The 26,572-nt window shown below is 40.8% G+C and overlaps 6 protein-coding genes across 6 annotated transcripts; 3 read left to right on the plus strand and 3 right to left on the minus strand.

The window, feature by feature from the left end:
- Window positions 1–1,331: 1,331 nt before the first annotated feature.
- On the plus strand, window positions 1,332–9,367 carry MONOS_13770 (putative Protein tyrosine and serine/threonine kinase; the record flags this gene model as incomplete). The annotated part of the gene is made up of 2 exons (XM_067866505.1): window positions 1,332–4,742; window positions 5,724–9,367. The coding sequence occupies 2 exons, from the start codon at window positions 1,332–1,334 to the stop codon at window positions 8,712–8,714; spliced, it is 6,402 nt and encodes a 2,133-aa protein (XP_067721587.1). The 3' UTR covers window positions 8,715–9,367.
- A 470-nt stretch (window positions 9,368–9,837) lies between these two features.
- On the plus strand, window positions 9,838–12,996 carry MONOS_13769 (uncharacterized protein). Its single transcript, XM_067866503.1, has one exon. The coding sequence runs from the start codon at window positions 9,881–9,883 to the stop codon at window positions 12,458–12,460; it is 2,580 nt and encodes an 859-aa protein (XP_067721588.1). The 5' UTR covers window positions 9,838–9,880; the 3' UTR covers window positions 12,461–12,996.
- A 254-nt stretch (window positions 12,997–13,250) lies between these two features.
- On the minus strand, window positions 13,251–15,895 carry MONOS_16555c2 (uncharacterized protein; the record flags this gene model as incomplete). Its single annotated transcript, XM_067869462.1, has 1 exon — window positions 13,251–15,895. The coding sequence occupies one exon, from the start codon at window positions 15,893–15,895 to the stop codon at window positions 13,880–13,882; it is 2,016 nt and encodes a 671-aa protein (XP_067721589.1). The 3' UTR covers window positions 13,251–13,879.
- Window positions 15,896–17,906: 2,011 nt separating this feature from the next.
- On the minus strand, window positions 17,907–20,126 carry MONOS_13862 (uncharacterized protein). Its single transcript, XM_067866606.1, has one exon. It carries the CDS (start codon window positions 20,064–20,066, stop codon window positions 18,000–18,002), a length of 2,067 nt encoding a protein of 688 aa, XP_067721590.1. The 5' UTR covers window positions 20,067–20,126; the 3' UTR covers window positions 17,907–17,999.
- A 321-nt stretch (window positions 20,127–20,447) lies between these two features.
- Window positions 20,448–23,580, plus strand: MONOS_13863 (uncharacterized protein). Its single transcript, XM_067866607.1, has 6 exons — window positions 20,448–20,510; window positions 20,581–20,677; window positions 20,727–20,858; window positions 20,908–21,008; window positions 21,122–22,231; window positions 22,408–23,580. Exons 2-6 carry the CDS (start codon window positions 20,665–20,667, stop codon window positions 23,314–23,316), a joined length of 2,265 nt encoding a protein of 754 aa, XP_067721591.1. The 5' UTR covers window positions 20,448–20,510; window positions 20,581–20,664; the 3' UTR covers window positions 23,317–23,580.
- A 1,116-nt stretch (window positions 23,581–24,696) lies between these two features.
- On the minus strand, window positions 24,697–25,515 carry MONOS_13864 (uncharacterized protein; the record flags this gene model as incomplete). The annotated part of the gene is made up of 3 exons (XM_067866608.1): window positions 25,433–25,515; window positions 25,269–25,302; window positions 24,697–25,205 (listed from the first exon to the last, which is right to left on the minus strand). Exons 1-3 carry the CDS (start codon window positions 25,445–25,447, stop codon window positions 24,697–24,699), a joined length of 558 nt encoding a protein of 185 aa, XP_067721592.1. The 5' UTR covers window positions 25,448–25,515.
- Between the last annotated feature and the right edge of the window lie 1,057 nt (window positions 25,516–26,572).

A 26,572-nucleotide genomic window follows, 5' to 3' on the forward strand; every position in this document is an offset into this window, starting at 1 on the left:
TGACAGTTCTCATTTTCTTGGCTATTTCAAAAACATTCACTCATCATGTGTCATTTTCACAAATCATCATCAAGAATATTTTACAACAAATTCGACAGCTTCAAAATAGTGTTTCGATTTTTCATATTCAACTCCCTTGAAAACAACAAATTGAATGTTTATCATGTTTGCCAAGCTTTCTTCAAATTTGCAATCTATTTTTCCGTTCCCTTCTTCAATTACTAAATTTATCTCTTTTCAACTTTTCTTTTCTTCCTCTTCAATTTATACACTTTTTTTCTTTCTATCAGCCCAATCCCAATGCGCAGCTCATGATACAACTATCATTGTGGAAGATTCCACCTTGTTAACCTGTTGTCATTAAAACATGAAAAATCGCTTTTATTCAATCAAAAGTGAAGTTATCCATCTTTCTTGAAACATGCACTCTGAAACACTTCAATTATTATTCTTTTGGAAACCACTTTATAAGCTGTAAGAATTAATTCATTAAATAAAGGCATTCATTCTCAAACGAAAAAATGTTTTTCTGGTTTGTGGGAGACTGTTTTCATCCAAAACTGTGCAGACGCATTTGATATGCTCTTTGAATATAATTATTTATTTCATCATTTTCTTCACCATCCTGACTTGTGCCTTAGAAATTATTTGTTTTTGATAATTTGGAAAAATTGAGATATAACGAATTTCACGATTAATCATATGATAATCAAATGGTCATTTATTATTTTCAATTATTGCAATTTTCTATTTGCTTTTATGAATTTGAGACATCAAAATTTTTGATTTGAAAGCAAAACATCTTCTTAATTAAACTTTTTTTAATTTTGATTTTTGATCTGAAGCATAAATAAATTCTTTAGTCATACAAACATATGAACCTGTTCATTTTATGGTCCATTGCATTTTTTTCATTTGTTTCTGTGCACAACCTTGATGGCAGCAATTTATATAACCATGCAACAACAATTATGAGTTCAGGAATGCAAAGCTTATCATTTGCACAAATTTATTATGAAAAGAGCAAACAAAACAAGCATGAAGATAAGCATTCATTTTTTATTGCCGAGAACGCTACAGTTAACTTATGTGCATTTATCTACAACGTTGATGTGGAGAAACATTTTGCATCAGTGGACTCTCATTCGCTGCTGGATATTTGCTGTTGTTCGTTTTTTGTGCTTCCTCAATCGAAAAACGTGCTTGACTGCTTCGAAGGCCGAATATGTCTCAGTAATATTTCGATCGATTTTGTTGGTCGAGACCGCCAATTATCATCTCTGATTCCTCATTATTCAAAGGAAGTTCTTTCTCGTTGTGGTGAACTGCGCATGTCTTCTTTGAGGATTTCGTCATTTGAACTCCTTGGCGATGGTCCATTTCTTTTTTCGAATTGCCTATCATCAACATCAGTGTCTGATGCTATATTGGATAACATCACTTTGCCAAAAAACAGAAAAAAATGTGATAATGAAAATGGCTGCTCTGACCGAGTCTTGGTGGAAAGCACAGCGATGATTGGTTGTGAAAGTCCGTATTCTGGAGGCATTCTTTCACCTTCAATGATATCTTTTCGATGCAGAAATTCATCATTTTTGAAATGCTTCACAACTTTCAATAAAAGGCAAGTATTTTCAGGAGGAGAAAATGAATTTTACGATGACACATTCAATGTTCAAAGCGATGAGTCCGGCGGGGCTCTGTATGGTGAGGGAAATGCAACAATCGAATTGCACAGATGTACGCTCATCGAATGCTCCTCAAAAAACTATGGTGGTGCTGTTGCAATGGGTTCTTCAAAAGGAATATTTGTATCTGAAGATTGCAATGTTCAAGAATGCTTTTCTTCATCAGAAACAGGAGGTTATCTGATTCATAATTTGGATTCAGCACTGATAAACTCCACAACAATGAACAATTGTTCTTCAAATAGCAAAACATGTTTTTATTGTCTTTCATTCCAAAAGAACTCATGTATGGTGATTTCAAGCATTTTTGACAATGCGAGCTCGATTCAATACTCTTCTGTAACACACATTTGGTATCTAAGCACTTTTCTGATGATTTCTAATTGCTTGATGAAGAACTGCAAGAGTGAATACTATGCTCCTTGCATATTATTTGCAGAAGAAGGAATAACAAGCAAGCCTTCCGTGAATCTTAAATATTGCCTTTTCCATAACAATACAGCAAAAAATGATGCATTTGGATATGATATTCACATTGGGAATTTTCAACAGTGGAAGGAAATTGATAAAAACAACATTTCTGATTGTTATTCCACAAGCGCATCCCCAAGAATCACAAGATGCAATGACGGATTCTATGAATGCACTGATATATCAGATCTGAGTTCGTGGATGAAAGACAATGAGAACAATCACCAAATAACAGCCGATTATTCAGCAGGGATTGATCATGAGCAGTGCGGTTTTGCCCCTTTGTGTCGTTCAATCAAATATTCTCTCGAAAGAACAACAAGCAATTCGAACAAGACACTGATCCTGCGACCAAGTGTGTTCAAGGAAGAACAAATTTCAATTTCTTCCAGCGATTTCAGTGTTTGTGGACTGTCAAAGAATGAATGTGTTGTGCAATCAGCATCATCATTGGAGCCAGTCTTTGATGTTTTGTCTGGAACCTTTTGTGCTCAGAAAGTGACAATGCTTCAAGGGAATGCAGAGAGTGGGACAAGCATGCCATTTGTGGTGATGGATGGTGATGGATCATTGACAATGGAGGAATGCGAAATATCATCAGTTGACAGTAAATTGCAGCTTGAGGTGTCTTTCATGCAGATATTTGGAGGAAATGTGGAATTGTTGGGAGTTGGAATTGCTGGCATGAATTTCTTGTCTAACAGTTTCATTTCATTCATTGCAAATCGATCTGGATCAGTGTTGCATGTGGTGAACACAAACTTCACATCGATTCAAAGGCTGTCAGGAAGTGGTGGAATAATTGAGAGATATGATGCATTCACGGGAAGTGTTGTTGTTGAAAACTGCCATTTTGAGAATGTGTCAGCAGGAAAAGATGGAGGTGGTCTGGCGATGAGAGGAGAATGGAAAGGAGAGTTGATTGTGAATGGAACATCGATATTTGAGGGATGCTGTGCAGGAAGTCTTGAAGAAAAGTGGAGAGGAGGAGGGATGTTTATAAGTGCTGATTCAATAGAATCTGAATTCACCATTTGCGAAAATGTGATATTTTCTGAAGAAAATCCGAACAAGGCTGATTATGGAAAAGATGTTTTTGTTAATTGCGGAAAGGGTATTTTGTTGGAGCAAAAAGTGAATTCTGCCTCATTTGAATTCTTGGATCCACAAGAGATTCAGGGAGATGTGTTGAAGTTGAGTGGAAGTGAGGATGGGACATCATTGCCAGTTATTCCATTGTGCGCGTATTTGTGTGATCTCGAATCTCCCATTTCAATTGACGAAAGAGATGGCACTGATCATTCGCATTGTGGATATTCCGTTTTCTGCTGTTCAACAATCGACTTCTGCATTCGTGAGCGAGTGAATGAGTCAGTGAATTCGATGGAAGTGATATCGTCAACATCGATCAAGAACCCATTTGTTGTTCCGTTGTTTCCAACATCTCAAATATCAATTTCTTCTTCATCGACATCATCTTCTTCGAGCCAATATCCCTTGGTGAATATTGGCTTGACTGACAATATCTCCACTGACTGCCACAATGTTATTCAGTGCTCTGGCAGCTTTTCTCTGTCTTTCTTATCTTTTGTTCTTCCTTGTATTCTTCCTTCTTCAATATCTTCGATTATTCAGTCAACAATATTTTTCTCTTTGAACAATATTTCGATTGCATTTTCAGCTGATAATATTGTGAGCTCTGTGGTATTTTCATTGATTCATGTGAGTGGAGGTGAATTGGAGCTCACGGGATTGGTTGTTTCTGAGGATGTCACTTTCACAGCACTTTCGCCAATCAACGTGAACGGAGCATCGCGGGTGGCAGTTGAGGGATGCACATTGACAGAGATGACACACGAGGGAGGAAGCGGAGGATGCATGTCAGTGGAAACGAGTGGTGGAGGATCCATTTCGATCAAGAACACGAACATATCATCAAAGTGCGAAAACGAAGAAGGACTCAGAGGGGGAGGGTTGATTATATCAGTTGGAAGTGGAGGAAGCTTGGAAATGAAAAATGTGAATTTGTCTGAATGTGAAGTGCCACCAGAGGATAGAGAGGATGGAGGAAGAGGAATGGGAGGAGGGATGTTTGTTGAACTTCCTGATCAAATTGGATCATTTGTGCTTGAAGGAATGATATTTGAGGGATGCAACGGTTGGAAAGGGAAGAATGTGTTTGTGTCAGGATGGGATCTGAGAGAGATTGTGAACAATGATCACTTCAAATGGGAGATGAGTTCAGAGGAGTTGGAATCATTGGATGGGCTATGTGGATGGGAAAGGATGACAACAGGAGAGGAGGGATATGTGATTCCGTTGGTTGTGTATTTGTGGTCAAATTGGAGTGGAAATGGGTTTGTTTCGAAAGAGAAAGGATTTGATTTCAGTGGATGTGGATATTCAGAAGCACCATGCTCTTCGGTTGACCACATGATCAAAATGCGATTATCTCCAGTTGCTTTGGAGAAATCGGTCATCAAAGTAGAAGGATCAGCTTCACTCAAACATTCAGTTTCTTTGCTGCCTTCAAAACCGTCCGATGAGAACCGGCCTTTGATGTCAGTTGAAGGAGGTGGTGAGGTTGTGCACTTGTTCATTTCTGATGATGGAGATTCCTCGTATGATGGCTCGCTGATCTCCAACTCGGTGAATGCTTCCTTTTCAAACATAATAATCGATCTTCCGAGCAGATGTGAGTTCCACAAATCATTGATCCGGTCTGTGTATTCGGTGTCTTTCTCTCTTTGCAGGTTCATTCCATCTGATTCATTATCTCCTTTTTCTTCATTGTGTGTGCTTGACATTGTGGAAGGGGATGTCTCCCTGGAGCACTGTGCACTTGTGACTTTGTCTCTTTCAAGCCCATTTCTGCGACTATCAGCCATTTTCCATTCTGTTCATATGCATAACACATCATTCACAAATTCATCAATTTCTTCTGGCAGTTTCATTTCTATTTTCCCCTCTGAACTCCGGCCAAATCAATTTGTTTCAGGAGACTCACCTGATTTGCCAGTGAATTCTCCGTCAATGAACATATCATCTGTCACAGTCGAGAATGTTTCGAGAACTGAGAAAGGATCAGTATTTTTGGATGTGGATGAGTTTGTTGGATTGAAGTGTGGAATGGAGAATTGCACGTTCTGGAACTGTCTCAGCCGACAAAGCAACAGAGGAGGAGGGTTGATGATGCACATGAAGAATGAGGAGTCGAGCCTGGGAGTGAAAAACAGCACATTTGTGTTGTGCACTTGCTCTGAGATCGCAGGGAGAGGAGGAGGGATGATGCTGGACTTTTGTGATCCAGATGCTCCTTTTCAAGCCCCTTGCCAGCCTCTTCTCCTTCATGTTGCGAATGTTCAATTCATGATGAACAATGCATTCATGGGGAAGGATGTGTTTGTCAAATGCTATTCGATCGGTGAGCAGATCAACGAAACACTTTTTGCTCTTGACTTTTCACAACCCTCGCTGCGCATGAACACATCGATATGTGGGAGCGACTTGACACATTCAGACATCGATCTCAACCCACTGATCACATTTCTGTACACGCCGCAGGTGTTTGTGTCGATGGAGTTTGAAGACAGCAACCAGTGTGGGAAACAGGACAATCCGTGCAGAAGTGTGTCGCATGGAGTGAGACATGTGCAAGTTGGGTTGTTCAATGCAATCTGTGTTGATTCATCAACCGTGGTTGTTGAGCCGACAGTCATCAGCGATCTCACACTGAAGTCAATCATCAAACAGCAATCAGCAATTCATTTCAATTCATCGATTGAAGTGAAGCCTGAAGGGTCGTGGATTGTGTTGTTTGAAAACGAGTGTTTGGTTGAAGACTGCTTGTTTTCATTTGATGAGTTTTTCTCAGCAGAACACATCACAATTTTGGAGCAATTGAATGGTTCGTTAACATTTTCGAACTGTACTCTGCAATCTTCATCTGTTGAGTTCACTATCAATTCGAGCCTTATTGTGATTGAAGGAGGAGTATTTGAGATGGAAAAGAGCTCAATAAATGCAATCAGCACAATGCATCAGCTATTCTTCTTCAAAAGTGGGTCGATTGCGACAATAAGTCAGATCAAGATTTCAGAAATAAAAACAACAGAAAGTGCGATATTAGTTGAATCAGGTGCATCAGTTAATATCTCGCAACTGACTGCATCTAATATCAAGCTGTGTGGAGAAAACTATATTTGTTTGACAAGAGAGAAGAAGCAGAACAGCAATAGAGAAGAAGACGATGAAAAAAGAGTTTTGTTGTGTGTGAGCATTTCAACGATGTCAAACATCACCAGCAACAACATGAACTCTCATGTGATTGAAGCAATCAGCGAAAAATCAAAATGTGAATTGTTGAATTGTTCGTTTGAAAGGTGTTTCACGCCATCTGAGAAAGGGAGCTTGGTTGAAATATCGATGGGTGCATATCTCTCTTTGGAGCTGTGCAAGCTGACTGGATGTGAAAATGACCTTCAGGGTGGAAAAAAGGCAGAAGAAGAAATATGCAGATGGAATGGATCAGTTGTTGATGTCACCAAGAGCTCTGCGATTATGAAAGGTACAACAATCTCAAATACAGCCAAAGGTGGAATAACAATGAGTGGAGGAAGCGTAATTATTGATAAAGGAGAATTTATGAACAACAATCCCTCAATTGAAGGATATCCATCATTGAGAAGGAATATCATCTGTTCTGATTCTGGATCTTTGAAAGTGATGAGTTTGAAAGGAGGAGATGGATTGGAAAGAAATACATCACTTTGGATGTTGAATGAAGGGTGCAGTTTTGAAGGGATTGTTTCAGAAAGGGATTCATCGTTCTTCATTCCTGTATTGGAGAGTGTGGAAGTTAAAGAAGAGACAAACAGAATGAAATTGATATTCAAAGGGATGCTTCTTGTTCCATGCAATCTGTCATTCATGGTTGTGAAGCAAATTGGAGAAGAAAAACAGATTGAAAAACATGATTTTGACACAAGTGGGTTTTTATCAGAAACAGAAGCAGAAGGAAGTGTGGCAAAAGATCTCATCAGCAGTTGTGGAAATGAAATAGAAGTAAGTGTTCACATTTCCTTCGGAGTTACTGAAACTTCATTATCAACATATTCTTTCATCTTGAAGAATGCAAGTGAATCTGAACCAAAAGGAAATGAAAATCTTGTTGAAGGAGGAAAAGAAGGAAAGTCATCGTGGGCATTGATTGTGATTGCAATATTTGCAGTGTCGTTCTTGGTTGTTTTTGTTGGATTTGTTTTGTTTGTTGTTCGATGGAGAAAGATCAAGAATGAAGCAGAAGATCTGAGAGAGATTGTGAATGATAACATCAGAAAAGATCCGAAGGCGTTTGAGATGGTGATGATGGAGATGTCGCCCGAAGAGCAGTGGAGGAGAGCAGAGAGGGAGGCAGAGAAGAAAAATGATGAAAGGATAAAGAAGAGAGTATATGATTCGAATATGCAACATTCAGAGTCATCTGAACATCTTCTTTCTGAGAGTGGCTCCACTGAATACATCCTTGGAAGGGATTCAGACAAAATTCCAGAATGGGCATTGGAAAAATTTGATGAGGAAGAAGATGATATATCGAGGAAGCGAACTCCCTCACCATCCATTTTATCCACTTCAACAACAGACACTTCAGACTCAGATTCAACTTTTGTCCGAGGAGAGGATTTGTGCCCAACCACTTCATCGATGTCGAATCTGGTGGATGCAACAGCCTGTTCATCTCCACATGAGAAGCTGATTGTGGACTTGAGGGATTCGCTGTTCATGCTGCTTCACGGAAGGAACGCGAAGAAAGAAATGGTGATTGGAAGTCTTCAACAAAGAGAGCAGACAGCTGCCCAGATCCTGTTCTGGGTAGCCAATCTCGCTCTTCACTCCTTTGATGAGATGGAAAACGGATTATCTTCACTGACCAATCTGAGTCCTCACATTGTGTTGTTCTCAGAACACATGGTGATCTGTGTTGCCATGCATTCTGACTGCTCTTCTTCAGATTCAGATTCATCTTCCATCTCTTCATCAACTGTTGTGACGTCTGCAAGTGACGATGACAGTGACTCCCTTCCTTCCTCAGCGTTTGAGGATGAGGATGATTTCAAAAAGGAGTGTTTGAGGTGGAAGGCACCAGAGCTGCTGATGAACAGGAAGATGGGAGCGTCAAAGAAATCTGTTGTGTTTTCGATTGGGATGATGCTGTGGGAGTGCCTGACGCTGAAGGTCCCGTTTGGGGAGTATGAGGCAGAGACAGCAGGGCAGAAGATTGTGAATGGTGAAAGGCCTCCGTTGGAAAAGCTGCCAGCGGAGTTGCAGAGATATGTGGAGGCATGCTGGAGCGGGGAGAGGAAAAGCCGGCCGACGCTGGTGGAAGTGAAGCGAGCGCTGTTTGGAAGATTCCCGAAGGATGGAGCGATGTTCACGGTGTCGGATGCAATCACATATCTGGTTCCATCGAGGAATGATGGGCAGGGCAGCAGGGAGAACGACAGCAGGGAGACAGTTGCAACAATCAATGAAGTTCAAAACATTGGCATGAAATAAAACGAAGAAAAAAAATGAAATGAAATGACACGAAATAAAAAACTTGTGATGTTATCATTTGTGGAAATATATTCCGCTTCACTTGCAAGAAGCAAAGCTGGAAATAAGAAGGAAACGTTGCAAATATCTCAGCTCCCACAAGAAGTTCGTTCATTGTTGCATTTTGTGCAGAATGTCGAATTGTCGAGAATGGAGGCATCGACTTGCATCTGATGTGTTGTCTTTTGCATCTCTGATCATTCATTTTCGTTTTGAAAAGTGTTTTGGCTTGTTGAATTATCATCAACTTGATGATTGGACGTTTTCCATTCGTTTGAGTTGTTAATGCTTAAAAATTATCTTTGATTATCCCATTTGTGACAACGCTTATTGTTGAATATTATTCTAATTGCTCATGGCTTTCGATTTTCAAAAAATAAGAAAAAGTCCTTTGAGTCGAAACTGTATTTATTTAAATCTGTATATATCCATGTATGTGTGAATTTAATTATATATTTTTTGTATATTTATTTGTTTGTGTGCTCTGAAAATATGTAATCATTCTTATTTAGTTCAAATTAAATGCTACATCTTCTTTCTTCTTGAACAAATAATTTTCATGTTGTTTTTCTTTCGTATTTCTGCAACATGGAAGAGGCATTAACATTTACAAATACAATAATATTTTTCCTTCGATAAATAATTTATTATTTCAAACTTTATTCAAGAAATTGAATCACAAAAAACAGAATTCAATTCCAAAATAAGAATTTCAATTTTATAATTTATTAAATATTTACGACATTTTGAATAGAAAATTTTTGTTTTTTATTTAAATGACTTATTCTCTTTGCGAAACTGTTTTTAATCTAAATTATTTTTTTTTTTTTTTTTTTTTTTTAAATTCAATGCTACTCAAAACTATTTTGTTAGAATATCAAATTATCCAATCAAGAAATGCAAAAGGCGGTCTTTCAAATGATAAAAAAAAAAAAATTGTATTTTTTGTGATGAAAGAATCACCCCCTTTGAAATTTGATAACATCCAACTCACTCCATATGCATTTTTGAATTTTCTTATGAAATAAGAACAGATTGGGCGAACAAAAATACAGATAATATTAATCTATTTGTTGAAATTATTATGGTAATATTTTTCACATAAAATATTAAAAGCTTGAAGCTCCATGATTTTTTTACAAATTTCATTAGCTTTTTCAATGTATTATGCTATTTATTTTGAACATTTGGATAATGCTGCACTTGAAACCGGGATTTATGAGATAGAAGTGGAGAATAAACAATTGTTTGCTGATTTTCAAAATGAAACGAAACTCCAAGAAATCTCAAAGAACAGCTATGTAAATTTTTGCCAGGAATCTGATTTTTGTCCTGATTTGATGCAAGATAGATGGGTTAAAGGATCTTATAGAACTGTTTCTTATAATACTAATGGATGCTCTGCAGATACAGTAACAGCTGACACAGCAATTGCTTATTTACTCGATTATTATTATAGGCTAATGTATTTTCCTTCGGATCCCGAACAAATTTCTCATATGCATGTTGCAAGATGCAACGAATTTGATTCGTTCGATCCAACTCAATCACATCAACCTGAGGTTCAAGGATCCCATTGCGGAAGAAGAGGAACACCACCAGTAGGCCATCCAATTACCTCATTTTTTTCTTTGTCTTTACATCCACCACCCGCTTTAAGTTGCGTAAAAAAACCACTTGAAAATCCAACTGAAATTACGTGCCCGACAACATGTGATGATTCGGATGAAGAAGGTTCGCTTGAGCAAATGATTGGAAAACACATTTTTATCCCTCATTTGGGATTTTTAAGAAATCGCACAGTTGAAGAGTTAAAGGAACATATAATTAACTTTGGCCCCGTGATAATTCAAGGAAGTGTAAAAGATCCGGATTCATTAAAGCTTCCTTCAAGTTTCGACTCAGACGGAATATATGTTGGAGGGCAATCTTATTTGAGCTTTGCATATTCTCAAAAAAATATGAATGATGACTTCAATTTTACCCATTTGGACATTAAAATGACAAGTAACTTATCTGTCCCAAACACAGAAATCAATTCCACTACAAGATGGTTTGTCGTCGTTGGATGGAAGACGTTTACATACATTTCTGATGAATCTCCCGGAGAAATGAAAATGTCTGAAGCTTGGCTGGTGCGAAATTATTATGGAGATGTACGAGGAGCGACTGTTGGAGCATCCACAGGTCTGAGAGGTTATTTTTACACATGGATAAGAGATGACGAGAAAAAGCGAGCGAGCGATCCTGTATTAATTGTACCGACAGGATATCGCACAGTGGAGGTAGCTTGCGAAAACGATGAGGTAATTGAAAGAAGAAACAGAAACTTTGCTGATGATCGAAAACAGTATAAACGCACAAATTCTGGGTGTGATGCAGGGAATACTGCAATAACAAAGGAAGAACCACTGTTTGATGCATATTTTCTGTTTGGAAAGAAATCTGTTGTGGGATTGCTTGAAGATGCAAAAAAAGAAGGGCTCACAGAAAAAAATGTTGATGAAGAGTTGGTTCTGAGAACATGGAGCTTTGATCCAATCACAAAGATGCTGGACAAGTGGAGGAAAGTGCAAGAGAAGGAGATGGAAGCATACCACACATGGACGAAGCCAATGGCAAACGACTCCTCTTTTTCTATTTATCCTCTCGAAACTTTGCAGTCGAACGCACAGCTTAATGCGACATACGGGATGGACAGAGAAGGCAGAAGGCTAAGCAGATATTCCAACAATGAAGAGTTGCACATGATTGCAGACTCAATGGCGCTTGCTTACATTCTCCAGCAGAACAACCCTGCCAGCACAGATGTTCTCTCTCTGACTGGCAGCGCCGCATGCATTCCCGAGCTGGGCGACGGTGCAGGAGTGGCAACAAGAGGAGCGTCCCATTACGAGTCTGACAGAGCGGGGAGGGGATTGTTCCCTGCTGGGATAAGCGGCACTGGATTTGTGACGCAAGATTGCATCTCGGAAGATTCCAGAGACGACAACTGCCCAACGACAAAGAAATGCACAGCTGCCGGCAAAGAATCTTCGAATATTGCATTCAAAGGAAGTAAGCTATTTCCAGTGTTTGCCACACGACTGGAGGAACAAGAGCTGAAAGAGATGATTGTCAAGTACGGCGCAATTGTTGCATACTTCCATCTCAACCGCAGCGACTTTGAGCAATACACTCGCAATGATCACAGCATTGGAGATGTGTATACGCCTTTCAGTGGCGAAGAAGAGAAAAGAGAACTGGTGCCGTTTTTGGTGCTGGGGTGGGGAACAACACAAGGAAGGACATACGGATCAAATGGTGCAAAGAATAATAGAGGAATGGAAAGGAGGCATCTTGACAAATCTTCTGATTCTGCAAGAAAATCTTATCATTTCACTCAAGCTGATTCTTTTTCTTCTGATTCATTTTCGTTTACACAGGAACGATCTAATGGCAATGGTGATTACTGGATCGTGAAGTCACCTATCCTTGTTGGCAACGGAGCTTCCTCTTCAACTGCAGGAAAGAACTACTTGGGCCATCTGATGAATGTTGCCATCGGAAAGGCTTATGGTACAGATGCTGCGCACAATGCATACTTCTTTGCTGCTCCAAAGGGATCATCAGTTCGTAGCGGTGCAATTAAGCAGACACCGATGAGAGTAATGTCTGTTTGTGCAATTGTTTCAGTGCTGTTATTATCGCTCCTACGGCTTGCGTGATGATGATGATGATGGATTAATCGTGAAAAAGAAATAGAAAAGGAAAAGAAACACGAGTTTTTTTTTTGTTCAAATTGATGAAAATACTCGAATGGAAATGAAGGGAGAGTTAAGAAAATTCATGTTATACAAACGAATTTGAAAGAAGTTACTTTCATTTATTGGAAATTTTTATTTAAGAATTCAGTTAAGAATTCGTAATGCAATTTGCGTATTGATTTTTATTATCATAGGTTTTATTGTAATGTTATTGTTATTATTTGACAGTAAGTGTCTTTTTGTTTTAAACTCGTTCATTATGTTTATATTATAATTTTGATAATTTGGTTTTTACATGCAACACGTCTTTGTTTTCGAGAAAGTCTTGCATATCACTTCATTGTCTTTTTTTTGCTCGTCTTTTGTCAATTTTTTCTTTGAGCAATTGTATATGTTTGGACCTTTTAATCATAACATTTCGTTTCAATAACAATCTTTTTTGTTAGAGTTGTTTGTTCAAAATAAAACAGTCAAATTTGAAAATGTCAGAGAACAAATGAACGTCCTCTTCTTCTTCTTTCGAGATATTCCATCAAGTGCATCGGAGAATTTATTAACAAAATAATTGTGCACAGTATGAATAATTTGAAAATTTTTGATGATAAATGTTAAGCCTTTATTGATGTGATTTTTGCATCTGCTTCAATTTCAATATTTTTTTTGAAAACAAGCAGTCGAATCATATAGAGTCCTATTGAAAAGAGAACACTTCAGTGCTTTGAGCAAACAATTGAAAAATTCTTTGCAACAGTTCAACCAAAAGGTGTTCTTTATTTTTGATAGTTTTTTGATACAAAAAACTGCATAAATGAAATGACTAATAAAACATTTAGCTCAAAAATGAATTGTATTTGTATCAAAGTTATCAAAATATAAGCTTTCAAAGCAATATAAATAAAAACTAACGTGAATTGAAAATAAAACAACAACGAAAAATACATCTGCTTCATTGTGTTTCAATGAGCAAGTCGAAAAGTCGAAAAGTTGAATGTCAAAAGCAAAACTTTGAAATGACGATGAGAAATTTCGCATCAACGCAAATAAAAACAAAAATAAGAAAAGAAAATGAAATGGAAATAAAAAAAAGAATGCAGCAAACTTGCATACAAACAGAACAGAACAGAACAAGGCATGCCAATTTGTCAATTGACAAGCAAATAAACAATGCATATTAATAACCTTCACAACAAAAATCAAAAAAATATGTGTGTTAATAACAAAAATATTTGCAATTTATGATATTCACACTCACATTCATCACCATGAGAGATATCAAAGCAAACAGAAGGAATGAAGTCAACCATCTTCTGCCCAGTGAAAAGCAAACACAAAAGCCCATCTCCTGTTAAACTCTCCCTTTTCTTTCTGACAATTCCTCTCCTAACCCATCAGCCGGGTCCTGTCTGTGCTCTCTTCCTCTCCTCTTTCCTCTCTTCCCTCTCTCTCCTCCTCCATTCCTGTCCCCATCCTCATCCCTGTCCCCATCCTTGCCATCTCCATCTCCTCCATCTCCTCCATCTCCATCCCCCGCCCGCTCTCCGCCATCGCTGTGTATGCCACATCCCCGTCCATCCCCAGCTCCCCCGCCTTCTTCTTCAGCCGCCCCATCCGCCGCGCCCGCCGCCTCTCTCTCGCTGCCGCCTTCTTCTCCCGCGCCTTCCGCTCCTTCTCTGCCGCTGCCAGCTTCTCCACCGCCTCCTCCGACAGCTCGTACTCTGTCCACAGGTCCCGCCCGCAGCTCAGACACACCCCGTGCGGGATCACCAGCAGCAGCAGCACCACACACGACGCCCAGAACACAACCAGGTTCTGCGGCATCCTCAGCAGCACCGGGTCCACCGCCCCAAACACCACTGCCGGCACCGTCGGCCCCACCACCTCCAGCAGCTTCTCCATCACCCGGTCCAGCCCTGGCCGCGCTGTCTCCTCTGCCGCCTCCATGATCCCCCTCCCCTTCTGCCCAAACTGCACACCCCCAAAAACCCCTTCTTCTTCCTCTCCTTCACTTCCACTTCCCCTGCTCTCCCCTTTCCCCATCAGCCCATCCACCAACCCCCACGCCTCCCCATACAGCTCCGGCAGCAGCCGCAAAAGATAGTTCGACCCTTCCCGCCCCGACGACAGATAGTACTGCGCCAGCCCTGCCAGCGCTGCGTTCGTCGTGTTGATCACCTCCTCCGAGTCCACCTCCAGCGGCCCCACCGCCACGTAGAAGTTCAGCCCAGTCGCCGCTGCCTCCCCCAGCCCCGTCTCCCCCTTCACATACTCCCACACCTCCTCCCGCCCTGCCAGCGACACCAGCTCCCCGCCATACACCAGCCGGCTCACGTCCCCCAGCACCGCCCCCACCACCCCCACCACAAACAGCACCACCCCAAACAGGCTGAACCACCACATGTGCCCGCACTCAAACCACCACAGCACCGTCTCCTTCCGCACCGCCACCGTGAACGGCACCACCCCCACCAGCGACACCCCCAGCACCACCACCGCCCCAAACACAAAGTACCCCGCCAGGTCCACATACTCCTTCAGCACCCCCACCGTCTTCTGCACCTCCGCCTCCACCCCCGCCATCGGCTCCTCGTTCTCCCCCAGCATCTCCCCCAGCCCTCCGATCCCTCCGCTCGCCTGCGTCTCCAGAAACCCGATCTCCCGCGACACGTTCCCCAGCATCTCCCGCACCTTCCCCATCGCCTCGTTGTACTGCCCCTCCACCGCTGTGAAGTCCATCACATCCAGCCCATCAATCACCCCCGCCACCCCCTCCACATCCACCTCCTCCAGCACCCCTTCCACCTCCTCCCCGTAGATCACCCCCACCCGCTCCGACGACGTCGACGACGGGTCAAACACATACACCTGGTCGATCAGGCTGTTCAGCGTCAGATTTGCAGGATTTGACGGGTTTGATGATAAAAATGATGATGATGATGATGATTGTGAGGTGTGTTGATGTGAATGCGAAGTGGATGTGTTTCGAGGTGGAGCACGTGGCTGAATGGCAGATGCTGCTCTTTCTGCCTCTTTCGCATCCTCCCCAAGCAAATGAGCGTGCGAAGTGTTTGAGTGAAGTGATGAATGATGAAATGAGGTTGATGTTGATGCAGAAGAGCCTGCCAATGCCTCTGTGATGTATCCTGCTGCCCTTCCACAGTATTCTGCCTGCGTCGAAATATCTCCCGTCCCAAACGCCACCGACGCGTTCCCGTTCTTCCCATTCACCCCAACACAAAACAGCTTGTTCTGCACAAACTCCACATACCCTGCCAGCTTCCCTGTCCGGTTGAACTCCTCCACAAGCACATCTGCCACCCCCGCCAGCATCGACAGATTCCCCGTCACTGCAGACAGCTTCTCCACCTCTCCCCGCATCCTCCCCAGCGCCTCGCTCATGTTCACCCCCGGCACATACAGCACATCCCTGAAATAGTCTTCAGAATAAAATAGAAAGGAAAAGATCATCATTTGCAAAAGAAAAGTGTTGAAAGAACAAATAACATCAAAAGCAGACAAATATGAAGCAGAAACAGCTCATTGCTCACACACACACACCTTCAATCTCTTTGACGATCGCATCGAAGCTTTCGCTCAGGGTTGCGATGATCCCGTTCACATCCTCCTTCAGCTGCACCACCTCGTCTCTGAATTCCTGCGGCGCAGTCGCCTTTCTGCCCCGCTCAGCCAGCAGCTCGTCCAGCTTTGTGATCTGCTCTTCAAACACACTCTGCGACACCCCATTCAGATTCAGCGACCCTGCTGCCTCTGCTGTCTCGTTGTCGAAGTAGTACACAACCTGCACCACACACCACAAAAGACAGACAAAGACATTGTCAGGCAGATAGATAGATTGATATAGGTGAGTGAGTGAGTGAGTGAGTGAGTGAGTGAATAAATAAAGATGCATTCAAAAAATAGAAAAATAAATTGATAGAAATGATTGCTCAGTCTGCTGCACAGCAAAAGCAAAGCAACTGAATGCACACCGGCGCTGTGACGCTGAGCAGTTCATCCATCGGCTCCAGCACCCCAATCATAAACGCATCCTTCACATCCTCCATTGAGCTGTTCAGCGACCCACTCTGGCTGTGCATCGAATCAGCCAACAAAAAAAGCACACACACAGAACATATCGACAATTTGTGTTTCAATACAAATGCAACACAAAAAAAGGAAAGAGAAAAAGAGAAAAGAGAAAAAGAGAAAAGAGAAAAAGAGAAAAGAGAAAAAGAGAAAAGAGAAAAAGAGAAAAGAGAAAAGAGAAATGTGAATGGAAAATGCTCATCTTCCACAAAAGTGCAGATGAAGGGCAGACTCTTTGATGTGCGAAATCGAATCGTTCAGCAGCTGCGCAAAATTCGAAAACGAGACTGTTGGCAGCTCTGTCTCGCACAGCGTCACCACAGCCTTCAGCCCTGCAAACAACTCCTCTTCCGCTGCCATCCAACCAATCGCCAATAAACAAAATATGAAATGAGAAATTGGCAGAAGCCGCAAAGACACACATTTCTGCAGAAGCTGCACATATTCCGGCAGCTCCCCATACGCCTTCTTGAACGGAGACAGCGACTCGTTCATCGATGTGAAGTTCTTCGGCAGCATCGCCATCGACACCATCGCTGCAACAGCAAACACCCTGCAACAAACACACACACAGCTGTCCCAACACCAACCAAAAAAAATGAACGAAAAAAAAAAGGCACACAGCTCGACCAGGAGTATCACATAGAAGATGATGCGCGTGGTCCACACACACCCTGCCTTCGGGCCCAGGTCTGTCCAGCAGTCCGTCTGGCAGCAGTGCCACTCCTCCTCCTCCTGCGGCGGCGTGCTGCAGCACTGCGTGCACATCCACACATACGTGTACACCATCGCCCCCACCCACAGCAAAAGCACCACAATCGCTGGCACAAGCACCGACTGCCAGCCACGCCCACGAAACAACATTTCATTGTATTTTATTAATAATAAAAAGGGAATCTGGAGGAATAACGAAAATTGGGGGAAAAATGGTGTCAAGGCACACAGCAGCTGTCCCAGCAATTTTGCTCGTGGAAACATGCCCAAAGTCCATCGTCCCGTTCCGCAGGAACATCTCCTCAAACGCCGCCCCCAGCGACGGATACAGCGGGAGCCCAAACAGGCTCCCCGTGCACACCCTCCGCACAAGCGAGAACAGCCCCTGCCCCAGCTGCGTAAACATATCCGCGTTCCTGTAATCTGCACAAACACCCAAAAACATCCCAACTCCTAGAAGACTTGCAAATGCACACACCGTCCGCCCCATACAGGACGCAGCGCTCCACAAGCAGCACAACCGGCAAAAAATACATTTCAAAAGTACTATGATCAGTGCTTGCCATAAAGTTTTATGAAAAATTAATATTTTTTATAATTGAAAATCTTTCAATAATTTCCTCCAATTATAAGACAGTGTGGATTAAAGTTAATTTGAAATGAAAAAATGAAAGAAAAAACACATTGAAATTGAAACTTCAGTTCATTTCCATGAAGAAAGTTCTTTCAACTTTTTAATTTCCATCTTCCTGTCTTTTTCTGCTTTATCCAAAGCGAGCAATTTCTGGACTTGCTCAGATGGATCCTGCTTCAGTTTTCTATGTCGAATCCTTCTTTGTCTTTTTGCTGTCTTCCACTCTTCTGTTGCGTGCTCGTTTCTTTTGTCAAATGGCTGTTTGCGCTTGCCTCTCCTGCCCTGCTCAGCTCTACCTTCATCTTCCTCCTCCTCTTCTTCGCTTTCACTTTCCTCTTCCTCTTCATTATCATCCTCTCCTGCTCCTTCTCCTTCCACCATCAGCCCATCAAACCTGCCTTTTCCTTTGCTTTTACCTGCTCCAGCGGTTTCCTTCATCTCTTTCGTCTCCTTCCCTTTAATCTGCTTTCTCTTCTTCCTCCCTCTCTTCAGCACATTCCGCATCTCCATCACAGACAGCTGCAGCCCTTCGCCCACCAGCGCCTTTCCGTCTTTCTTCAGCGACGTCAAAAGACTCTTCGACTGAAGAGACGCATCAGCCGCGTCTCGAACCACGATCGATGTGCGCGGCGCTTCTTCCTCTGTGCTGTCGGCCTTCCCCACTGCTCCATCCTCACCGTCAGATTCCAGCTCTCCAAAATCAAACTCGTCTGTGTCGCTTGATGAGTCATCATCGTCATCGTACTCTTCTTCTTCTTCTTCGTCTTCGTCTTTGCTTGCGCCACCAGCCCTTGCCAATGGCTGCTCTTTCCTCTCTTCTTCTTTCGCTTCCACAAGGCCATCAAGCGGATTAACATTTGATTTAGCTCCGCTTCTCCTTGGCTTCTGATGGTGTTTGCGGGGGCTGCCAACTTTTTCCTCGAAACTGTCATCGTCTTGCTCTTTCCCTTCTCTTCTCATCCTCTCCAACCTCCTCCTCCTCTTCTCCTCCTCTATCGCTTCCTCTTCCTCCATTTTCTCTCTCTCTTCTCTCTCTTCTTCTCTCTTCCTTCTCCTTTCCTCCTTCTCCTCCTCCTCCCACTTGTCCTCCTTAAACCTCCTCTTCAGCAGCCCCTTATTCCGCGACGCATTCCACTTCGCCACGTATTCGCTCAGCGTCAGCTCCGGAAGCCGTCGCAGCACAGAATACACTCCGTTCATCTCCAGCCGCACCTTCCCGTTCGGCAGGCGCAGCGATCGGCAGTGGAAGCCATAGTACTTCCCGACACAGTGTGCAAGAAGTCGGTGGAATGCATCATTGTCACGCACCACAAACGGCTTAATGCGTCCGGGATGTGGCAGCTTCGCCTCGCTTTTTGGCGCTGGAGCCGATGCCGTTGCGGAGGTTGTTGAAGAGGAAGAAGGGGAAGAAGAAGAAGAAGAAGCAGGATGTGAAGCAGACGAAGAATCTTCTTTTTGAGCAGATGATGAAACAGTTGTCTGATCATCAGTATGACACAACTCATAAGCTAAAAGCAATTTTTCTTGGACTCCATGTATGTATTCAAGGAGGTTAGATTCTACACTTGCCAAAAAATCAGGATCTGGTTCTCTTCGGAGTACATTTTTGAAATTTTTTGGAACTTGAACGTTTCTCCACGAATGTGCCCTTCTCCGTGCTTGCCTATGCTTGCGTGCAAATTTTGATGATTCCATATCTTTTAAGTAACGTTCTTGATTCGCAATTGTTGTTTCTAAAAGTGGTTCCCATTTTGACCACAGTTGCTTTCTTTGCAAAAGCTTTTCATGTGATTCTTCACCATTAATCGAACCGAAAAGCATATCAAACATTGAACGAGAAACATATCTCGCTCGCTGTTGAGGTGCATATTCTTCGTCGCTAAATCCTTCATCGTCACGCTTTACGGTTCCATCCTGATTTAATGCAGGATGGCGGAAATGACCCAGCCTATTTTCTTCGGCATTATCATCTTCTCTGAGATAAGTGCCAACATTCTTATGCTTTTGAATCCTATGCAACGCTCTGCGTTGAGCTTTAATTCTCATTCGGGAATACTCACTTAGTTCTGCTTCTGTAGTTGAGTATTCATAAGTTTCTGAGAAATCACTAGTTTCTAAAGCTTGCCTATCTTGCATTTATACTTTATAGTTAATATTCTAGGTTTTAGAACAAAAAATTACATAAAATGAATAAACAAGGCCATAATTAAATTATCAAAAATAAAAGTGTTATCATCGTTCAGAAAAAATGTCATTTGCTTATAAACCTGTCATGCATCGTATTTTAATGGATCATGCTATCTCTTGATTTCAAACTGAAATATTTTGAAAGAAGATTGTAAACCATAATATATTTATTATTCACACCAATATGTTATGTCGATTATTGCGAAAGATAGCGAGCTAAAGGGGTATCAGTTACAAAGATATGATCGCTTTATTAATTCTACGACAGCAGAGCTCACTCGAACATGTGGAAACTTTGGATTATTCGAGCTTCGTCTTCGGAAAAGAACAAACTCACTGAGAGAAAGAAGGAAAGATTACTTTGAATATAATTCATTTACCCATGAACAAAAAGCACGGCATTTTAATTTTTATTATTTTATGTTATCTTTTTTTGTTTATTCTATGAAAAAAACGTTTTTAGATTAATAGATGCTCACGACTTCTTGAGAGCTTACCTGGTTATAGCAATGAAAATAGCTGTCGAACACTTGACGAAGTTCAGCGAATGATCGAACAAAGTTTTATTATATTTTATTTTAATATTTTTTATGAAATATTTTTTATAAGTTAATGAGAATAGCTTTTTGTTAAAGCTTGTAAATCAAACGAATATTATTTGCATATGCTCATCGTTATTATTGCGTGACAAGGAAGTGAAAATTGTTGAAAAGGCGCAAATGATTTTTATTGATTTGCTTAGTGTGCAAATATTTTTTGTGATTTTGATTCAATAAAAATTTTTCTCAAGAATCCAAGAACACTGAAATTATTCATGCGGTTGCGTATTCTGATTTTTCCTCGTACTTGCCTTTGCTTTTAAAATCTTCGTCAGCTGTTGTTGTTACAAAAGTTTGTAAGCAAAATAGTGATAATTATTTTTCAATTGAATAAAAACCAAATTTTTATAATTTTTTCCCTCTGCATTTCATTTATTGCGTTGACTTTCTCATTCTTTTTTCCAGGCCCTCTTTAGCATAGCGCTTATTGCGCGTGAGAGCGACAGCCTTCGCAACTATGTTCTTGTCAATGACATTGTCGGTTCTGTTGTGCGTCTCGTCTGCAGCGATGCTGTTGATGACAGGCTTCGGCAGGTTGCACTGCACACTTTCTGCGCACTCAGCAAAAGCCACGAAAGACACAGCCGCACTCGCACTGCCATCATCCTGCGATACATCGCCTCTCCTCCGCCTTCTGTTGATTCACATAATGCATCGTGCTCAGAGTGTTATGCAAAAGAAGAGAAAGAAATGAATTCAGAATGCACAAGTGAATGCGCAACGAAATTCCAGCCGGCAATAAAGCAGCATCCTGCTGCTTTGCGTCCATCATGTTCCTGTTCCTGTATTTCTCCTTCATTTCCTACTCTGTCTGAAACACCTGCATTTCCCACGGGACCAATCCAATCACAACACCAATTTCTGATTTCTTCCCAGACTTCATCATTCACACGATGTACTTCTCTTGCATCATTACCTTCAGCACCCACCACTTCACTTCCACTTCTCACAGACTCACATCAACGTTGCCAATCACCGACACCCACTTCATTCAGTTCATCAAATCACTTTTCCGTTTCTTCTCTTTCTTCCCTTTCTTCGTCTGAACCAATCACAGAAGAAACGAATTTTGATGTCTCTCCAGAATCCTTCTCGCATTCATCACCCGCTCTTCATCCGTCTCACATTTCGTCTCTTTCTCCTACTTCCCCTCCGTTCAGCTGCCTTCCATCATTTTCCTATCCCCAACGCCCTCCTTTTGTTGTCCACATGCGCCCGCTCCAGTCCGGAAACAGCGGAATCTCCTCGCAAATCGAGTCAGCCGAGGCGCAGCTGCGGAAGGCGATTCCGTCTGTCTCTTCGTTTCTGGCATCAACAAACAACAAAACGCTCCGTTTTGCCCTGTGGGCGCTCGCCAACATTTCTGAGCAGAGTGCTGAGGGTGTGCATTTGGCTGTGACTTCTCCGCAATTCGGCCTCGTCACTGACCTTCTGATGTCCTCTGAGCAAAGTGTGAGAAGCGCGGCGCTCTCGTTTCTGGTGACACTTGTATTCACATCTGCTGAGGCCATTCAGGTTTGTGCATGTTACGTTGAGTGCTTTTGCGAGTGGAAGTTGTATGGATTCATTTTCATTGATGTGTCTTTCTTTGCTTTCATTTTGTTTAAATGACTTCAAATTAATTGAGAAAATAATTATTCATTTTCACAAAAATTTTATTTTTCCATATAATTTGGATGATTTTTGATTAGACGATAACCAATTCGCGTATCATCTATGCGCTTGTGGCGTTGCTTCGATCAGACAATTCTGAAGAGGCCGTCAGCTCAGCCCGGGTTCTGTCTGCTGTTGCGAGCGACCGTCTGGAAGAAGGAGCAACGATGCTCCGCCCAGCAGTCCTCTCTGAGGTGGTGCGTGCTCTCAACAAATCCACACGCCAGATTCAGAGAGAACTGTCGTATGTGCTGCTTCATCTGGCGATCCGCCCGGAGAATCGGAGAATTGCATCGCACCCATTTTTGCTAAAGGGCGCGTTGCTGTTTCTTGTGACTCACTGCATTCGATGCGACAAGGACATTTTTGCAGTAGAAAATGTGCTGCGGATGATTGAAAGCACGCTGGCAAACACTCAACAGCCCACATGCCCTGAAGAAAGAAAAAGAATGAACATAGAAGATAAATGCAGAGCTGACAGAAGCTTAACTGCAACAGCCGCAACCACATTTCTGTCAGCAGATGTTGGAACCGCTTTTGTGTTTGCTCATTGCCTGCAATCAAAGTGTCTGCCATCGCAAACCGTGTGCAATGAAACTCCTGCCAGTTTGCTTATCAGCTTTGGAGCGGTTGAAATTATAAGCTCACTTGTTCAAAGGCGTTGTGCCTCCTCAGAAACGTGTCACGAGCAGCGTAATGAATATCTGCTGACTCTTCCTTCTGTCCCCACAACAGCAGGAACAGCAGCTGTGGCATGGCGACTGTTGAGGCATTTGAACGATCATTGCCTCGCACACGTCGACCAGGAGGATGGCTGTTTTGAGGGGAGGAGCATTGAACAGTTGTGCTTATTGCGAGATGAACTGGTGAAAGAGTCGGGAGCGATGAAGAGAGAATCACTGAAAGATGCCAACTATGAATTGAGCGATGAGAGAGATCATTTATAATCAATTGTTTTATATCATGTGGAGAGTTGTAGAGGCATCTTGAGCAATGAAGAAGAAGAAGAAGAAGGAAAGAAGAGGCGATTATTTGAGAAAGCTGGAGTTTTCTGGTTGAGAAGCAACAATCTATCCACCAATCACCAAAAGAAAGTCTTGTTTTCTTTCAATTCGCAGACATCTTTTAAATCCTTTTTTTGTGAACTGGATTTTGATTTCTCTTTTTCAGTTCACTGAAATCATAAAGAATTTGGTAAAGCAAATAAAGAAGCCAAAGAATGAAAAAATGTTCAAAAGAGTGGAGGAGATTCTTTGAAAGCTGATGAATGAGAAAGTGAATTTTGATATTTCTTCAAAGAACTGAAGAACATTTAAATCATTTGAGGAAAATTTCTGAAGAAGAAAAGACGAAAATGGTACTTTTAAAATTCTCTTTTTTTCTTTATTTCATTCAAATGAAGCGGGACGAAAAAATACAAAAAAAATTGATAAATCTTTCACATGACTGTTTTCATACCATTTTGCGTTTGATGCAATTTGGAAAATTGAAATTCAGAGAAGCAAAATTCAATTCATTTTCTTAAGCATTCACAAAATAATCAGAAATATTCAACGATAATTCATCATGAAATTGTTCCTTCAAAAAGTCAAAGATTTTATGAAAACTCTCAATGCAATTTTCATATCCTTCTTCTTCCATCCATTCATATATCTCCATTTTCATCATTTTACTTTCCTCTTCTTCCTTTTCGTCCTCCTCTTCTTCTTTCAATCTGTCTGAAATATTCAAAAAGAAAACCAAACAATTCCACATCAAATCGTGATTTATTGTTGGCTGCTGAATCTCCTCCAAAACAGCACCAACAGCACTTCCTCTCAGCAATCCATCAATTTTAACATTTCTATAACCTGCTGCATCTCTGAAAGAATAAATGCATTTTGTATGAATTTCTATGTAATTATCTCTTGATGCTCGAAATACTTGAACAATTCTGCTAATTAGATCAACAAATTCTTCACTCCACGATGTGCAAAAGCATAAGTGATCATAAATCGCATTGAGCCATCTCTCGATAATAAGCAATTCTTTCAACTCTTTTTCTCCATTTCCCACTTTTTTTCTCTTCCAATCCACACTTTTTGCAAGCTCTTCCAATTCTTTTCTTGCTTCTCTCACAAAATGCATTGCATCCACAATCATTCCTTCTAAGCTATCGTCTTTTATCACTCTATAAATCAAAAACTGCCAAGCAGACTGATAGGTGATGTGAGTCAGATTGTGATGCTCCTGATGATATTGGATTATCTCTTTGATTTCATTCAAATACAGCTCTTTTTCAATTTTCTAATTAAAATCAGAAAAAATCAATAACAACAAAAAGGAAATTAAATTTCGCACACTTTATCTCTAATGCTGCTCAAAGCCAGCAAAGCCATTTCCACTTCATTTTGTGCTTTTTCGCTTTCCTCCTTATTCAATGCAAATTTCAGAAGGCAAGGCACACAAATTGAAAGAAATTCAGATGAGAAGTCATAAACAAGAGTTAGATAGCATTCGCAAAGATCAACAAGAAGCTTTTCATTCTTAACATCAATTTTTTTCTTATCTTCATCAAAAATCATCTTTTCAATTCTTCTTTTCAACAAAGATATATCAAAGCCATAAATGTACATGTCTTTCAGCCCTTTCAAATATCCCATTCGCTTTAGCAATACAATGACATTTTCCATTGACATTTTCTTTTCTTCAATCATCTTGTGCATTTTATCGAATAGTTCTTTTGTGAAAGCCGACTCGATTTCTTCTTTCTCTATTTTTTCAGCAATTCTGTTGATTTCATTTATTTTCTGTTGCTGTTCTTTCTCATTGCAATGTACAAGCTCAGAAAGCAATTCTTTAACAAAAAAATTGAAATAATAGAAATAAATGAGAACTCAAATTCAATAATATTGCAAACCTTTGAGATTTTTTGTGTTGTTAGTCTCCTGCATCTTTAAAAAGAATTTCATTCAGAAAACAACACAATTTTGATATTCACGTTGAACATGCAAAAGTTTGGAAAGAAGAATTAGATGAAATATAAATACTCTAAAAAAAGTCTTAAAATATATGCACTTATACCTTCATTTTTTGCATATGTATTTTTGATTAGTAATTATGAAGAAAAATTACGCTTCTTCGATTTTTCTTTATCTTTTTTGGTTTGTTGTTATGGATGTTTTGATCGATTTATTATTTCGATTTGGAATAAACAATGACAAATGAAAAATCTGTAAATAATTAATGACTACGAAATATAAAATTTAATTGTTAGCTGCACCATGAATCACTGGAAAGACAATGCCAACAATGGAATTCAATGTTATTATTTTTGTCAATTGGATTACCAAAGAAATCCAACAATTTCATTAATAACACAAAAGACGTAATGCATGTTATTTATACTGTTCTATTGATTGTGAAGATATTTCCATCTGTATCCTCTCCAAAGTGCAGGAATGTGAGTTATTATTGAAATGACCAATATCCGCTTTGGAGAGCATAATGATGAGAATGGAGCAGATAATTGTTTGACAATTGTTAAATAAAGGAATGTGTGCAAGATACATGATTCATAATTTCTTGATTGGAGCAAGAGGTGAAACAAATTCGACTGTTATTTTATAAAATGTTGATTTATGGATTGTATTCTGAGAAAAATAAGGAATAATCAAAATTAGATAGGATTTTGGAACGTGAGGCAGGAAAGTGGTTTTTTGGCAAGGAAAGTGGATGGCAATATCAAGGGAAGTATGCTTATCACAAAAAATGCGATAATTCAATGGAAAAAAGGAAAACCCCAAATTGTCAATTTCATTTATAAGGTTTTCCTGTTTCTTGGGCTGCACCAGACAGATATGGAAAGCAAAGAAATTCAATTTCTGATTCCGCTTTTGAAGCAAAACAAATGAGAAACGCCAACGACGAGACATTTAATAATCGAATGTTTGTTAGCAGTCGAACAGCGAAATGTTCAGTTGCATTTGGATTTCATTCTTCGAATGGACAGCCATTTTGAGCAAGTCAATTGATTATTGTTCGATGTTTGAAAGCGTTTGTAATATGACCAGCATCAGATTAATTGGAGATAAGTGTCATTTTCGATTTGCTCTTCACTCTTCATTCTCCTTCCAAAAGCACAGTTCTTGTGTTCTGTTTCGATTTTCTGTGACTGTTTAATGGCTTTCAGTTCTTGACTATCGAGAAATGCAACGAGGCCGT

The sequence above is a fragment of the Monocercomonoides exilis genome (genome assembly GCF_001643675.1).
Source record: "Monocercomonoides exilis strain PA203 chromosome Unknown scaffold46-794033, whole genome shotgun sequence".
NCBI lineage: Eukaryota > Preaxostyla > Oxymonadida > Polymastigidae > Monocercomonoides > Monocercomonoides exilis.